At 39.3% G+C, this 14,777-nt stretch overlaps 1 protein-coding gene across 1 annotated transcript in view; it reads right to left on the bottom strand.

The window, feature by feature from the left end:
- Positions 1-14,777, bottom strand: part of HECW2 (HECT, C2 and WW domain containing E3 ubiquitin protein ligase 2) — a 115,686-nt gene that overhangs the window by 79,306 nt on the left and 21,603 nt on the right. Inside the window, exon 2 of the mRNA XM_086465208.1 lies at positions 4,079-4,186. Coding sequence (XP_086321334.1) covers positions 4,079-4,186 — 108 coding nt within the window. The remainder of the gene's footprint in view (positions 1-4,078; positions 4,187-14,777) is intronic.

Genomic DNA, 14,777 nt, shown 5'->3' with positions numbered 1-14,777 from the left:
GAAATAGGAGATACTGAATCCATAGGGAAAAATTTTAAGAGGAATAAATGGAATGACTGGAAAATTGAGTTACAAGACTGTGGATACACCGTAATGAGAAATTCAGAAAACTGCTTAGCTAAGGCCTACTTTTAAATGTTTACATTTAAAATAAAACATTTAAATAAAAGCATAAATTCCACAGACGTCAGTGAAACTATTAAGTTTACAATTACGCTCATGGAAGAACAGCTTCCCAAACTAAGGCATATAATGCTTTTCTTAAAAGGTACAAATCTGACGATTGCAGAAGGAATCTGAGGCCAAATCCAGCTGACTCCCACTGATTAACATTAATGTAATTAAAATGGAAATACTCCTTCCACATGAGATTCCTCTGCATATGGCAATGCTATCATCCTCTGCACCTCATCCTACAGAGATGTTACATTACTGTTGAAAAGATGTGATGTCCCTAAACTCTGACACTGCTGTTGAAAAACCACAACCAACGTTTTTGGGATAATGTGCATGCTAACTGATCCCAATTCACCATTCAATATTAGGAATTTCCATTCCTTTTCTTGCCAAAAAGACAACTTCAGGCCAGTTTTGACTGTAAGTCCTAAAGGATTGTTGTAGTTATTTAGCATAAGTCTGTAAACAAACATCATCAGTCCTCATTGCCAGAGCTGGTTCAAGGCTACTCAGGCTTGCAGCAAACATCCCCCTCCTCTCCTTGTATATAGGTAAAGCAGGGAGCCTGGCAATCATATAGGTATAGCAGTATATAGGTGGTGGCAATTAAGCACCGTCTGTGCTCCAAACATGAAGCAGCTCCAAGCCAGAAAATCCTATAGTGACATAAGCCCGGCTCTAACTCAATTATATACCTAGCTCACCATCAGCTTGCTGGACCTTCTCTACACGTCAGAGCATGAGCAATAGCTAGAGGACTGGGTCAACAGTAACGTCATCAAGTTCAAGAGAGAGACTTGCAAGTCTCTGCACCAGGAGTGGAACGACCCTGTGCATCACTATGGCCTCTGACCAGACTGGCAAAGCTGCAGTGTGGCTGAAAGAGATGAACACCAAGTTGAATACGAGCCAGCCCATGCTCTCATTGCAAATACAACTACCTCACAGGTACACTAGAAGGTGTGTGGCCAGCAGATGGAAGTTACTGTGCCCCTCTACTTGGTACTGGTGAGGCATACTGTGCCTAGTTTGGGGTCCCTAGGTTCAAAAGCATGGAGAAAATGGAGAGGGAAGAGCAGAGGGCTACAAAAGATGGTTGGGATGGAGAAAACATGACCTATGAGAAGAGACTGAAGGAGCTGGCCTTGTTCAATTTGATGAAGAGGGTGTTAAGGCAAGACAAATACTATAAATTCAACTCTTCCCAGTTTATCAGAAGATTTTAGAAGGGGCAATGGCCCTAAATTTAGGCTTTCGCCATTCAGATTAGATGCCAGAGAAATCTTTTTAGCTGGAACAATACTGCAGCACTGGAAAAGGTTATCTACAGCATCTGTGAAATCTGTCCTTGAAGGTTTCCTATACTGTGCTTTACAAACCAGAGCTGACCAGGTTGAGTGTTGGTCCCAGTTAGAGCAGGAGGTTGCATGCAACCAGCATTCCTATGCTGTGGTTAGTCTCCAGATAAGGTTAGATCGATCCATTTACACATTTCGTCCGTGCTTGTCCCCCAAGACATTGTCGCCTCTTATTGGAGCAAATGTTGGTGCTGAATCTGGGATTGTCCTCCTCTTGCTCCTTTCATTCCTGGAGAAGCACAGTCAAGTTGCTAGTGGTCTGCTGCATGTCATTACTGTGAGAAGTAAATATGACAAACCCCAAATACCATGTATCTGATATATTCTGCCCCTTAGCAAAGATAGTTCTAAACACAAGAAATCTACAACTGTAAAGTTCTTTCCAAAATTTGGAAAACTATGGCAGATTGAAGCATAAGAGATAACTCAACTTCAATAATCAGCCACATATTTACTGGAGATGTTAGCTTTTCCATTTGCCTCTCCCTCCATTTCCCTTGCTATGACTGTGGCATCACATTTAATGCTACACTAAGAGTATAAGTTATATCAGCACTGTGGCAGAAGAAAGAGGCTAACAGGGGAGCTAACTTCATCTCCGTGGCTGGCACAGGCTGGGCAGTGATAGTGTCTGCCAGAAAGCATGGTGGGAGTTCTGAGAGCACAGCTCTTCCACCACCTGGCCTAGTGTTGCACCGCAGAGGCAGTAACACTGTGGTTGTACCTGAACTGTACAGCCACTTGCTGCATGCTTCCAAGCTGTGATTTCTAGTTTGAAAAGTGAAATCAGAAATTCAGTTGTGTTTCAGTGCAATTTTTGGCCTCTCACTAGAAACACAGGTGTCACTGGTGACATATTTATCTGCCATACTATGTGCTATAGCAACATATGCTCATAAACATTCCTTTTTACAGTTCCCAGCTGCTTCCTAATTGCTTGACTCTTGTTCATGGTATGGCAGCAGAACTGTAAGTAAAGCTAACCATGACCAATGAATGCTGATCTATCCTGTAGTCTTTCTATCAGTTCATTGTGAAGTGCTGTTGCTTGCAAAGTGCAAAGTCAGTTGCAGCTGATTTTAAGTCAAAACTACCAGTTCTTGAAGCATTAGCCTAGGGTACTCAGATGAACTCAAAATGTTCAAGAGCCTCATTGCCATACATTATGGAGCAACACACAAGCTAAAAGATACAGAGAAACATTCTTGAAGTCAAACTGCCCGTATTGGCAACAATACTAACATAGTATATGTACAAGAAAGATGAGGCAATGAACTCTTCCAACATACATTTTCATCTGCTTTACTATACCACTGTCTTTGGCACCACGAAAGTTAAGTATCTTGACTTTTATTATTTTCTTGATCTTTATCTAAAGTTCAATCATTCTTTCCTATAATGAACTCCTGAAAATTAACTTAATTTTATCCTATTAAAGCTTTTTTGTTGTTGTTAAAGAAATGTGCTGCGTAACACATAGGGTAAGTTGGCAAGATTCAATGATGAGTTCTAGAAATAAGAAGGTTTAGTAATCATTGCACAGGGTACACAACACCTCTTGAAACACATGTATTGCTGTTATATCAGTTAATTAGAATAAAAATTTCTGCCCAGTCCTACAGTTAGCAGCACTGCAGTGTCCAGTAAAGCAATAGAGTGGGAGTATTTTAATTTTTTTTTAATTTATGAAGGAAGATCCATTGCTGTGAGGCTAAACAGGTGGTAGAGCAGCTCACAGCTCTCTTGGAACTGATCACCACTTTGATGCTTGGTGTATCATTTTCCAGCAAGCTCAGACACAACATTCTAGGATTAGAATATCAATTCCTTTAAGGGATCATATACTTTAGATGGTAAGATAGCACCTTTTCATGAAAAAGCAAAAAATAAAGGAAAAAAAAAATTAAAAAAACACACACAGCAGAGCAGCTTAGCTTCCTATAAATCCTGGTCACCTAAAGGAGTGGCATCAGTCTTCAATTTGAAGCTTGGCTACCAATACTCCTTTTGGAGTTCAACTGAAGACTTTTTCTTCCAGTCACAGACTCTATATTTCAAAATTGCCTAGTGGATTTCCCAGAGCAACAAAACTTCAGCTGAGAAATCCTGATGCAACTGGACAGGAGGCTGGCACTTCCTAGAGACAAATCTAACCTTCATACTAACAAACATTAGCAAGCACTACTAGCTTATTACCTTCTCTTTCATCTGCATTTACCATTAATGTTTGTCCAACTTCTTGGCAAGGGATTTCATCTTTCAATGTGTATATACAACATTGCACAAGGCAGTTTCTTCCTCCCTTAAACTGAAGCATGCTGTCTAAGAGCATTCCTAGAATGCAAATGTACATTTAAGCTCAACTCCATTTTTATAACATTCAGCAATCTTACTTGAAAATGCTGCCCCTTAGAGCAATATGATCAATACCTTCGGTTTATCAGAGGGACTGACGAAACAGGTACCAGATGCCATCTTGTTGACCTGCCTCGACACAAAGGCATGCTTACCTTTGGACATGCATTGGATAAATAGGTACTCACATTCCATAAAATAGGGGCCAGGCTCAATTCGCCATACAATTTGTCCTTTTTGCGTGCCAGTCACACCTCGATTCTTGGAATCCCAGAAATTGGCTGGAGAATTCTCATCTGAAAAGGAAAGGAAAAAAAATTAGTTTTGTCAAGTAGTATTTATAAGAGTAGTTTTCTTGGTTTTCTGTTTCAAGAAGCCCAGATAGAAAAAATTACTTTTATTTTTTTAAAAAGTAAAAAAAATAATGAAACTAACTGGCAAAAGATAAATGGCTTCTCTTTTACAGTTGATAGATCAATTTATGCAGAGTGAGCAGACACACATTCAGCCAAAGGAAATACATGGTTTCCTGCAAGAAGTGACCTGCCAAGGTAAAGTATTAAATTCCAAAACTTCCCTAACTCAACAGAGAGGCTATTGGGAGTGTACAACTCATTGAAACTTCATCACAGAGCTACCACACTCTTTTATACAGTATGAAGTATGGAATTGCAACTAGAGGTATCAAGACTTACTTCATTTTTTAATATATTCCCATACTTTAGAAACTAGGGAGAATATTTCTACATATACACCAAAAAACATGACACTTTCAGTTTCCTGACAGGTACAGCATTATTCCCTATCAGTGAAGTCGACTTAGAGGCTCAAAGCGCAGAACTGTCACTTAGTAAGCCAGAGATACAAGTGAGAGATAAAGCAAAATACATTCAAAAAGAGAACAGAGAGGCAAACACTAAGTATCTGCAGATCAGCTTAGCAATATCAGTATTTTCCCCTCTCAAAATAAGCTTTTTGTCCTAACAATAACAAACACAGGTCTTGGGGTTTGCTTTTTATTTACCAGCCTGTATTCAGGCACCCAGAACGCTGCATGAATGAAAGAAAACCAGAGTCAGAAGCTGTTTGAAAGGGCACAAAGGTTAGTTACAATGACCTAGAGGAAGCTGATGTAAATCCAACTGAACTCTTTTGTACAGGAATTTCTTTGGAAGGATGCGTCATAACATCTTACAAGTGCATTTAAGCAGCAATTATACCTGCCACCTCAAATACAACATCCTAATTCTTTCCAGTAGTACTTGATATCCCTTAGTCTTAAATTTTGTTAAAAAAAAATCCTGTTTTATTATATACACTTGAGTGCATTCTGCAATCTTAAAAAGACTTCACTAAGAGCTTAGTTTTCAGCAGCTTTGTTCATGAAGCTCCTATCCATTCAAGCATGTTTCTTTGTACATTTGGTAGGAACTCCCACATAAATAAGATTACACAATTGCCACCCATGTTTTAGAAATCTAGAGAATAAATTCTAAAGAATAAAAAACAATGCAGCTTTGTTACTTTCATCTTAAAAATATAAACTCACACTAAAGCTTCTCTTTCTCCTTTTCATTCTGACTGCTCATCTCAGTGTATGCACAACTATTCTACTGAATCACGATTAGTGCAGTCTGTACATCCACTGATATGCAAAGCATTACCAGACACATGCCGTACTCCTGTGATTCCTCAAGACTAAGTTACATAACCTGTCCACAACCTGGAAGAGCTCTGGAGAGTCAAGAGGTGCCCATGTCAAGCTACTGACATTTTTATGCCTGCGAGCATGGGTGACTGATAATTTTTAGAAAGCTGTGGTCTGAACACCTCAAAACCATGACAAGTCCAGAATAGTTTCACAATTACCTCAATGACAAAAGCATACAATATTCTCAGGCTTAACCTTTCACGTGGAATCAACATGATAGTATACAAACTGCATACACTATAAAGTCAGGCACACAGGCAGTAAAAACTTAAAACAAGCATACTTACTCTTCATTACAATGAAAAACTTTCAGAGTAAACAAAGCTATATCTCACCCACGTGCCACTTTTTTTTCAAAACTATACAAAGAGGATCCTGAAAGTACACCCTGTAAAACATCCCATGGGCCTAAAAAAAAAAAAACAAACCAACACTGTATGTGGTTTGCAATGACACTCTAACCAAAACCATACTCTGTTGACTTATTTTTTAATGTGCCTTCCTAACCCAAGGCCTCACTATTATCTTCCACAGACAGAACTCTGGGAAGCCATGAGATTAGCTTAATTTCCAGCAAATATACACTAGTGCCTATTTTGGTCCACCATACATACTTGGTTATCCAAACCACTGTTACCAAAAGCAAGCAGATTCTGTAAAAATTCCACAGTTATCTGAAACACAGGTAGTTTTAAATTATTCAGTGTTCTCATTACGTCCAGGTAAATAAGGATGTACTGTATGAGAAAAAACCCACCTCCTCTAACATGCTCTTAAATATGTCATTAACAGTGAGATTTTCAACATTAAGGCACAAACAATTGTGTTTTTTTTAAAAAATCAGTAACTAAAGTCAATGGTAATTTTTATAGGAACATTAGAGAGCTTCAGAAAAGGTCCTACATGAACTGACTCCTGAATTCTGAGCTGATAGTTACAAGAAAGTAGAACATTCTCTAACACCTTATTTAATAAAATGGAACATTTAAGAAAGTTCCTGACTTTTCAGCCCTTTCATGAAGGAATAGTCTCTTTTGCAGCAATGAAGACTAAACCATTGATACTCTGCCCACAGGCATGCTGCCATTGCAACAGAAGGTGGTGGAGACAGAGGATGCTGACAGACCACTGCCTTTCAGCAATTGACTCAAAGTACAGAATTTATTTTGGACAGCTCCAATTTTCTTCTGAAAAAGACTTTTTTTTTTTCCTATTTTTATGTTGTTCACATAGGGGTGAAAAAAATAACATTACAAATGCATATGGAAAAATAACTTCAGACCTTAGTTGATGTATTTTAAAAAGAGAAACTGAACTGAAAAAAAAAAAATTAAGTAGCATGAAAACATTTAAGTACACAATATTGCTGAAATTTACCTATCAACACTGCAATAAAATATAGTCAAACGGTGATAACTCATTAATATTCAGCTGTGCAAAAAAAGTGTTTGACAGCACAAAAAGCAGTGTCAGAATTACCACTACATCATTCTCTCCTCTTTCCCAGAAGATATATATGTCTGTACGTGTGTATATACACATACATACATACATACATATACACGCACTCTCTCTCTATATATATATTCCATAGGGAACTTCAATTCTAAGAAGTTTTAGTCCCCTTTTAGCATGTAATTGTTGCTGTTCGTGAAACTGGCAGCTGTTCCAGAATCTGGGCCAAAGAGTAGATATAAATATCCCTTCCCAGAACATAAAATATGCAAGAAAATACTGTCTTACTGCATTGGTATCTTGTCCAGTGAGTCTACACTTCTGAAAAAAAATAAAACTATGCAAGATGCACAATATCTTTCTATCTTCAATAATTCTTAGACACAAAATATCACAGAAAGTAACTCATTTCTCAGAGCTGCAACCCCTGCATAAATCAGAGTATGTGAGACATGCTCTACAATGAAAAGCGGGTAGTAATAAACATATCACTGTGTGGAACCTCAAACTGACTAGTGCTCCTTGAAATCACTGTAAAGGAAACGTTCTGAGTAATAATGTGTTCTTTATTTAACTGCTAAGCAATCAGCAAAACTAGTACTAAGAACTGAAGTATTTTTTTTCCACTTTCAGGCTTCACCATCATTGCAACACTCGTTGGTAAGTTAGACACCAGCAGCATCTTTAATACCCCCAGCTTGCTCTCTCTATGTCAGCGTTGTAGTTCTCCACCAACGTCCACAGCTCTGCCCTGACGTGATAGTAAATGGGACGCAGCTCCCTCTGGCATGTGTCAATTCGGTATGGTTATCTTATGTGAAAAGCAATATAGAAATACTGGATAAATGGATGAAAAGCGAAATGAAAGAAGGTGGTATCATTTCTACAGAATTAGTTTGCATAATAAAATTAAGCCTATAAAAGAGTAAGAGCCATAAGAAGCTCCAGGATGCCCATGCCTTTTCTGTACTGGGAGCCCAGAACTGGACACAGCACTCAGATGTGCCTCATCAGTGCTGAGTAGAGGGAAAGGACCACCTCCCTCAATCTGATGGCCAAGGCTCTTCCTTCCAGTGGGTTTGCTCTTGTACAACTTCTTGTCCACCAGGACCTCCAGATCTTTTTCTGCAAAGCTGATTTCCAGATGGTTAGCACCCAGCCTGTCCCGGTGTCAGGGGCTATTCCTCTCCACAGGCAGGTCTTGGCATTTCCGTTTGAACTTCGTGACATTGCTGTTTGCCCACTTCTCCAACCTGTCTGAATAGCAGCACAACCATCTGGTTTATCAACTGCTACTCCCAGTTTTGCATGAGGATGTTAATGGGAGTGTTGAGAGCCCTGCTAAACCAATATCTGACATCAGGGGTTTGGAGGCTACTGTGGAGTTTACATTTTGTTCTTCGTGTCTTACAGCTTTCACTACTTCTCAGGAAAAAGGATAAACTACCTGAAATCCAACACCTTACAGAGTTGTCTTGCACAGCTTAAATCAATAAATAAATAAGACAGTCTTTCATAAGACAGTTAAAAACCAGGAACTACTACCAATTTAATATCTGAAACAAGCCTTACAGTCCCAGCGCACAGACTGGTCATACACAAACTAATCCTCATCTTCTGGTCCCAGTTCTGTGGCCAGTAGTGTTAGGTTATGTGATAAAAGGCTTGTCTCCATGAATATAAAGGATTTTTTTTCTTCTAATACCAAAAACATTATAGAAGTTACAAACTCCTAGTGTGGAAACATCACGGATTGCTTATTGCATAGGAAAAAATTTAGAAGTTCCCTATAGTAATCTAAGAGCTTCAAACTTCTGCATAAGCATCTCTTTTCTGTCACACATCCATAAAAGATGCTTATAGGCAGAGTTCAGAGGAAGGTGATGCTTAACAGAATCCGAATGTCACTAAATGGTTTTAATTATACATAATTTTAAAATTTTCAACTTTCACTACCATATATGGGTATTCTAATTCATAGCTCTTGAAAAATCCGTGCAGTTTAGCTCAGAAAAGATCCATCGTGTTAGTAACCATTGTATCCCTGCATAATCCCTCATTTTGGATTTACATCCCAATCTCCATTTTTTCCATCCCCTTCTGGAAGGTGTTTTATGCAAAATCTTTTGAAGTGCTTGTAATGTTTATTCTTAATTTAAAATTTCAAATTAAGTTCAATTGTCAAAATGCTGACTTCCTTAGCATTTTAGATTAATTTTAATAAATTTTTGTGTGCTGAAGGTGATGCGTGTCATGCATCCAATTATTAAGAGGGGTTTTTGTCAGTCTGGGGGAGCTTATAAAGCAGCAATCTAAATGTCATTTCTTATCAGGTGTTCTCTTACAGTATGTATCAGAAGAGCTGGAAGGCTGGTAGATAGCAAGGCTATGTATAGTCTTGTCTCAGGCTGAGATTCATGCATCTGCCATCCGTTTCTCTCATAAGCATACTATTCAGAACGGTCATCCTCTATCTATTTTACTCTGTCATTTCACTGTCTTTAAAAGTAACAGGTTTTCAGTTATTCTGTATCGGAGGATATGTCTGATCTTAATTTTGACCCAACCATCAGGAGATCTCCAGGATGGCTTTTCCAATATAAAACAGAAATCTGATTTACATGCATTTTACTGCATGACTTCCAAAACTTCAGTCCCGGTGCCAGTAAGTGCACTCCGGTTTTTGGTGTGAGCACAGACTTCCAAGCAGTAAAACAGACCGTCACCAAAATTTAAGATTAGTAAGAACATTCCAAAGAGTACTTACTGTGGATTTTGAACAACTGACTGGGACAGTTTGAAACACTAAATTTTGTGCAGTATTTCACTTTGGTAACCTCTAACAATTTAATTCTAGACATACTAAAAAATAAATAAATAAAATAATCTGTGAGTAATCATTAAAGAAGTAGCACAACATTTACTGAACTAATGAACTAAATTAATTTCTCCCTTATATCCAACATATGCTTAAAAGCAGCTGAAAGCTGCATCAGGACACATTTAAAGGAGAAGACGAATTTTATCACCTGAGACCTCACTCCTTTTCTGGAAAGCCAGTAAGTAAATTAACAATTTCAAGGCAGAGCTTCCACTGCAAGTAATTATTATAATAAATTACATTATGTCAACTCATTTAAAATACACTACATACCAGTTATTACCATACAAACAAATATTAACCCACTACGTACAGCTTATGTTCTGTGATTTTCAGAATTCCCCGTCTCAGACTGTGAACAGTTCACAGGCTTTCTGATGGAATCAAAACGTGTAGACCGTACATTGCTGAAATTAAAGATCAACACTTAGTTGCACCTTGTAGCCTTACCTGGCCATTCCATAGAATGCCTGTGGATCCTAAACTGCATTCCTCCATTTGAGCCCAATTAACAAACTGAAGAATAAAAAAATTTAAAGTTTCACAGGACAGATCCTGAAAATATCATCCCTGTTCCCAATCACAAATAGTATGTTCTACAAAAGCTGCCTTCTGGACCCAGCCTGGGCAGCTCAAGTTTGGGAGGCTTTAGCTATGTATTAGTACTGCTGCATAACCTCAGCTCCACAAGGCGCGTCTGTCCTCTCCCTTCCTCTTGTCATTTGAAGGAAAGGGTTTTAGAAGAATGTTCTCAAACTTCCCAGCAGTTTCTAGCAGCTACATACAAGCGTCTGCCTCTTCTCCTTTAATCATGGGTTTATCTAGGTTCAAACAGCTCATGTTGAAACATATAAAGTATTACGTCCTTCAAGCTCAGCTATTTGCAGCCACTCCCCTCCAAATGGTACAGGATGCCGAAGCCCCATCCTCCCTCCACTTCCTTCCTCGCCTTGTCCATGGGAGTATTCCTAAGCATGGCCACAGCCCCGCAGTGTGGGGCAGGCTGATGTAAACAGGAGGATCGTTAAATCCTAGAAATGACGGCAAGGCAGCCACAGCAACAAGCACAGCGGGAGCTCACTGGAAGTGCTGGCTTTTGTTTACTCAGTACTTTGCTCTACCGCATGACTTCCGCACAAATCCAGTGATTTTTACAGAAGGCGAGACTGCTCCATGACATCTGGCTAGGATGAAGCTGCCTTTAACACAGGACAGCTCTGCACTGGGCACTCCTGAACAAGAGAATAAGCAGGTGGCAGAGAGCTGCTATTACGACCTCTCCTCTTTCAGGTTGGTAAATGCCACCTCAGCGGAGGGGCTCAGGCAAGGCTCCATTTTGCCACATACTCTGCCTGCTCACAAGCCTCCTGATGGGTACTGGCAGCTGACCTACAACTCCTTCAACACGTGGCAAGGACCCAAACCATGCCAAAGAGGCCCCAGTACTGCAAGAATAAAAAGGGTACTTAAACATATCTTTGCAATCTGGCCCATGGTCTGCAGATCGAGTCCTTCACAGAACACATTTCATGAAATTGTATGCTTGTGGAGCACTAGGTTCAAGCTCTCAAAGCAAATCTTGGTTTTCCTAATAATAACCAGATAACAAAAAACCAGAAAAAACCCCAAACAACTCTTACACAAATATTTACTCATATTCTGCATTCCAATAAATGCTTCCAGTCAAAGAAATTAAGACGGATTCTTTGCTAACAAAGAGCTGAAAGCCCCTGTATTACTTGAAGTTTGCATGAGCACCTCTAGGAATTTTATTTTCAAAGGACAGGAGGGGAAAGAACACCATAACCAGACTACTGTAAAAGAAGTTTAAAACACTGCTGTGTTCTAAATGGCTGGAAACTGTTCTACCTTGAATGCCAACAGAGCAACCCCCCCAAAAAGTTGAGAACAAAATTCTTGGACAATCTTTAAAAGCTGCCTAAGCAGCTCCTAGATCCTACTACATGCTATCACAGATCTCTTTACTCTTCGTAACATTTTGGAAAACTTGGATGGTAACGAAAATAAGTCAAAAATCTTCAGCTGAGAAAAGCAACAGCAGAAAAGGCAGAGAAAGGTACAACAGATGCGGCTGTTGGAGCTCCTCATGAAGGTGATGGTACACTACCAGAGGCTGCAGGGTGACCCTCTGAACTCTAACCCAGACACAAGTATCAGCCTTCTGGTGACACAGTCCTGCTATATTAGCAGTGAAGGATCATCATTATCTATATTCAGATATTTAATATCATGACCCAGGGTCAAAAAAGCAGGGAGGTGTTTGTTCCTCACTGCACAGCAGCAATTTCTTCCCTGGCACAACCAAAATTAAGGTTCACAAACCTCCACTTACTGCCCCTGCACTGTGGGCAAGAGGAGGAAAGACTCCATTCACATTCCCTCAGGTGCCTCTGTGACCCCCTACAAACAACACACATTAGGTTGCTAATGTTTATTGCACTCTATTACTTTACACAGCAAGAGCAATTACTTATTTTTCTTTGACTGACAGGATGGTCAGGAATAAGCTGTATTTCTCTAACACTTCACTCTTACTTAAGCTGCAGAAGCAGAGAAAAGGGAGAAGCCATACCATACACCCCATCCAAATACTAATCAATGAAACCTTTTTGCTATTGAAGCTTAAATTAATGATTTATAATTTTATAATATAATTTTATAATTATGACTAAATTAATGACAGTAAGATTATTGCTCTCGTTTTCATACACAGCCTTTATTCTGACACTGGCCATAAGATGGACTATTTCCTCCTTTTTCAAGAATTATACTACTATATTTTGTTTCCTTCTATATATACACTAACCCTTCAATATGGGTATCAGAGCATATCCACATGCCCTCACACAATGTGACATCACAAGGCACAGCAGCAGCTCAAAGGATTAGTTAACTAGAAGGCAGGACAAAGATACTGCAAAACATACAAGTAATTTTTTTCAGGCATACGACACAGTACAATAGCAGGAATAAAGTGGAATTCCACTTCTCCGTATTCAAAGTAAAGACATCATTGAAATTCAAAACATTCAAAGACAAAAATAAATCCTTTCACCTATCTCACTGGCAAAAATTCAAAAGGCTAACAATAGGAAGGAAATGACCTCAAGCTTAACCTCTTTCCTGAAAATCTTATTAATCCTCCTCGATAAAATGATGTGCATTTCATTCCCACTTACACTTCAGGTTTCAGACATGTGCCAGCCCCACAGCACAAGCACTCTGTGCAGCATGGGTCACCAACCAGCTGACCAGGCTCAACTGGAAGCCAGATCCTACACACGTACATAACGCTTGGGTGTTTCTGCAATGCACCGCAGAAGACTGCCTACTTCAAGAAAGGCATTAAACAAAAAATTAACCTAGGGAAAAAACACTGAATAAACTCTGACAGATAGTACAGCATGCCCTTAGACATAAAGACCATTAGATACTTGATTATATTGCAGAAGAGTCCCCACATCTTTGCAAAATGCTAATACATCACCTACCACTTAGTTCACTGAGGTCCAGCTGGCTGTATGTGGGAGTAAATATAGCATGGGAGATGCTTCCACCTGCTCCTGAAGGAAGCATCATGCAGCTGAGGCAAGAGCTGCATGACCTCTCATGTCAACTCACAATAGTCTCAGCTGCTGATGGTTTGGGGAAGTGACATCTGCAGGAGATGGAGACAGCCTGTTCATCAGAGGGAAAGCCAAAAGCAGGGGCCCCTAGGCAGGGAACAGTTTGGAAATTCAGATTTGGGCCACTAATAGCTACTGAAGTTGGACTACACTTATCTAACATACTAGACTAACTCAGTGGGCCATCACATTATAAAGATTAGAGAATAGGATAGCAAAGTTGCAAGCAATATACTGAGGAAAAGGGGAGCCTGTCTCTCTGCTGTAACATCACCCTTGACACTTTCAGAAATCTGTTGGTTTTCTTTTTTCTTCTTTTTTTTTTAAAGAAAAAAAAAATCATTTTGCTGTGTCTCACACCTTATTAAAAATCCCATACAAACCCATGTTCATAACCATAATTTCTTCTCAATATGCTCCTCTTTGTGATACTCAGTTCCCTACCATATCGCCAAACACATCCCAACACCCCCATAACATTGTAGCCTAAAGGGATTATCTCCTGCTTTTACCTGCAGCAAGTCCAAGAAAAACAAACAAAGAAAAAACTCCAAACAAACAAAAAAACTCAACTCTGTGTGTACAAGTATCCCAAAGACCTGTTATTCTGGGATAAGGCTGTTTAGCAAATCTAGAAACACCAGTCATTTCTCCTAATTTTTCCTAATTAACTGTAACAGGTCATTTTGAGGGTAAATACTGTTAGAGCGAATATTTTTTTTTAAAAAAAAAAAAAAGGCTTTTCTGTGTCATATTTAAATCTTCCAGCCTAACTTTATTGCAGAATGTTTTTCATCATTTTCCTTCTCAACCACAACCTTATATGGTGTCAGATAAGCACTTGTTTGCTGGCAGGGCATCAGCTGCTGAGCTTGCTTGAGCAGCACGCAGAAGAGGATTGCAGCTTCCCAAGAATAAAGGGCATGCACTTTTATCTGCGACCACGTTCCCATCACAAGTCTTTGCCAGAAAACCTAGACAATATAACAAAGTATTCCTGCTGTGAAGACATGATACCAGCAAGGCAGTGCTTTTGTCAACATAGCCTATCCTGCCCCCAGATAAGTTCTGTTGGTAAATAAACATTACCAACAAAAGCACAATTTTGCTAGCACAGCTGCACTTACAGAGAGGGCTTTCTCTGGTGTGGCTGCGGTACAGATCATATGTAATTTCAAAGCCAGCAGAAAAAG

Source organism: Leptosomus discolor, chromosome 5 (assembly GCF_034619465.1).
Source record: "Leptosomus discolor isolate bLepDis1 chromosome 5, bLepDis1.hap2, whole genome shotgun sequence".
Classification (NCBI taxonomy): Eukaryota; Metazoa; Chordata; class Aves; order Leptosomiformes; family Leptosomidae; genus Leptosomus; species Leptosomus discolor.
This window is presented reverse-complemented; position numbering and strand designations above follow the sequence as displayed.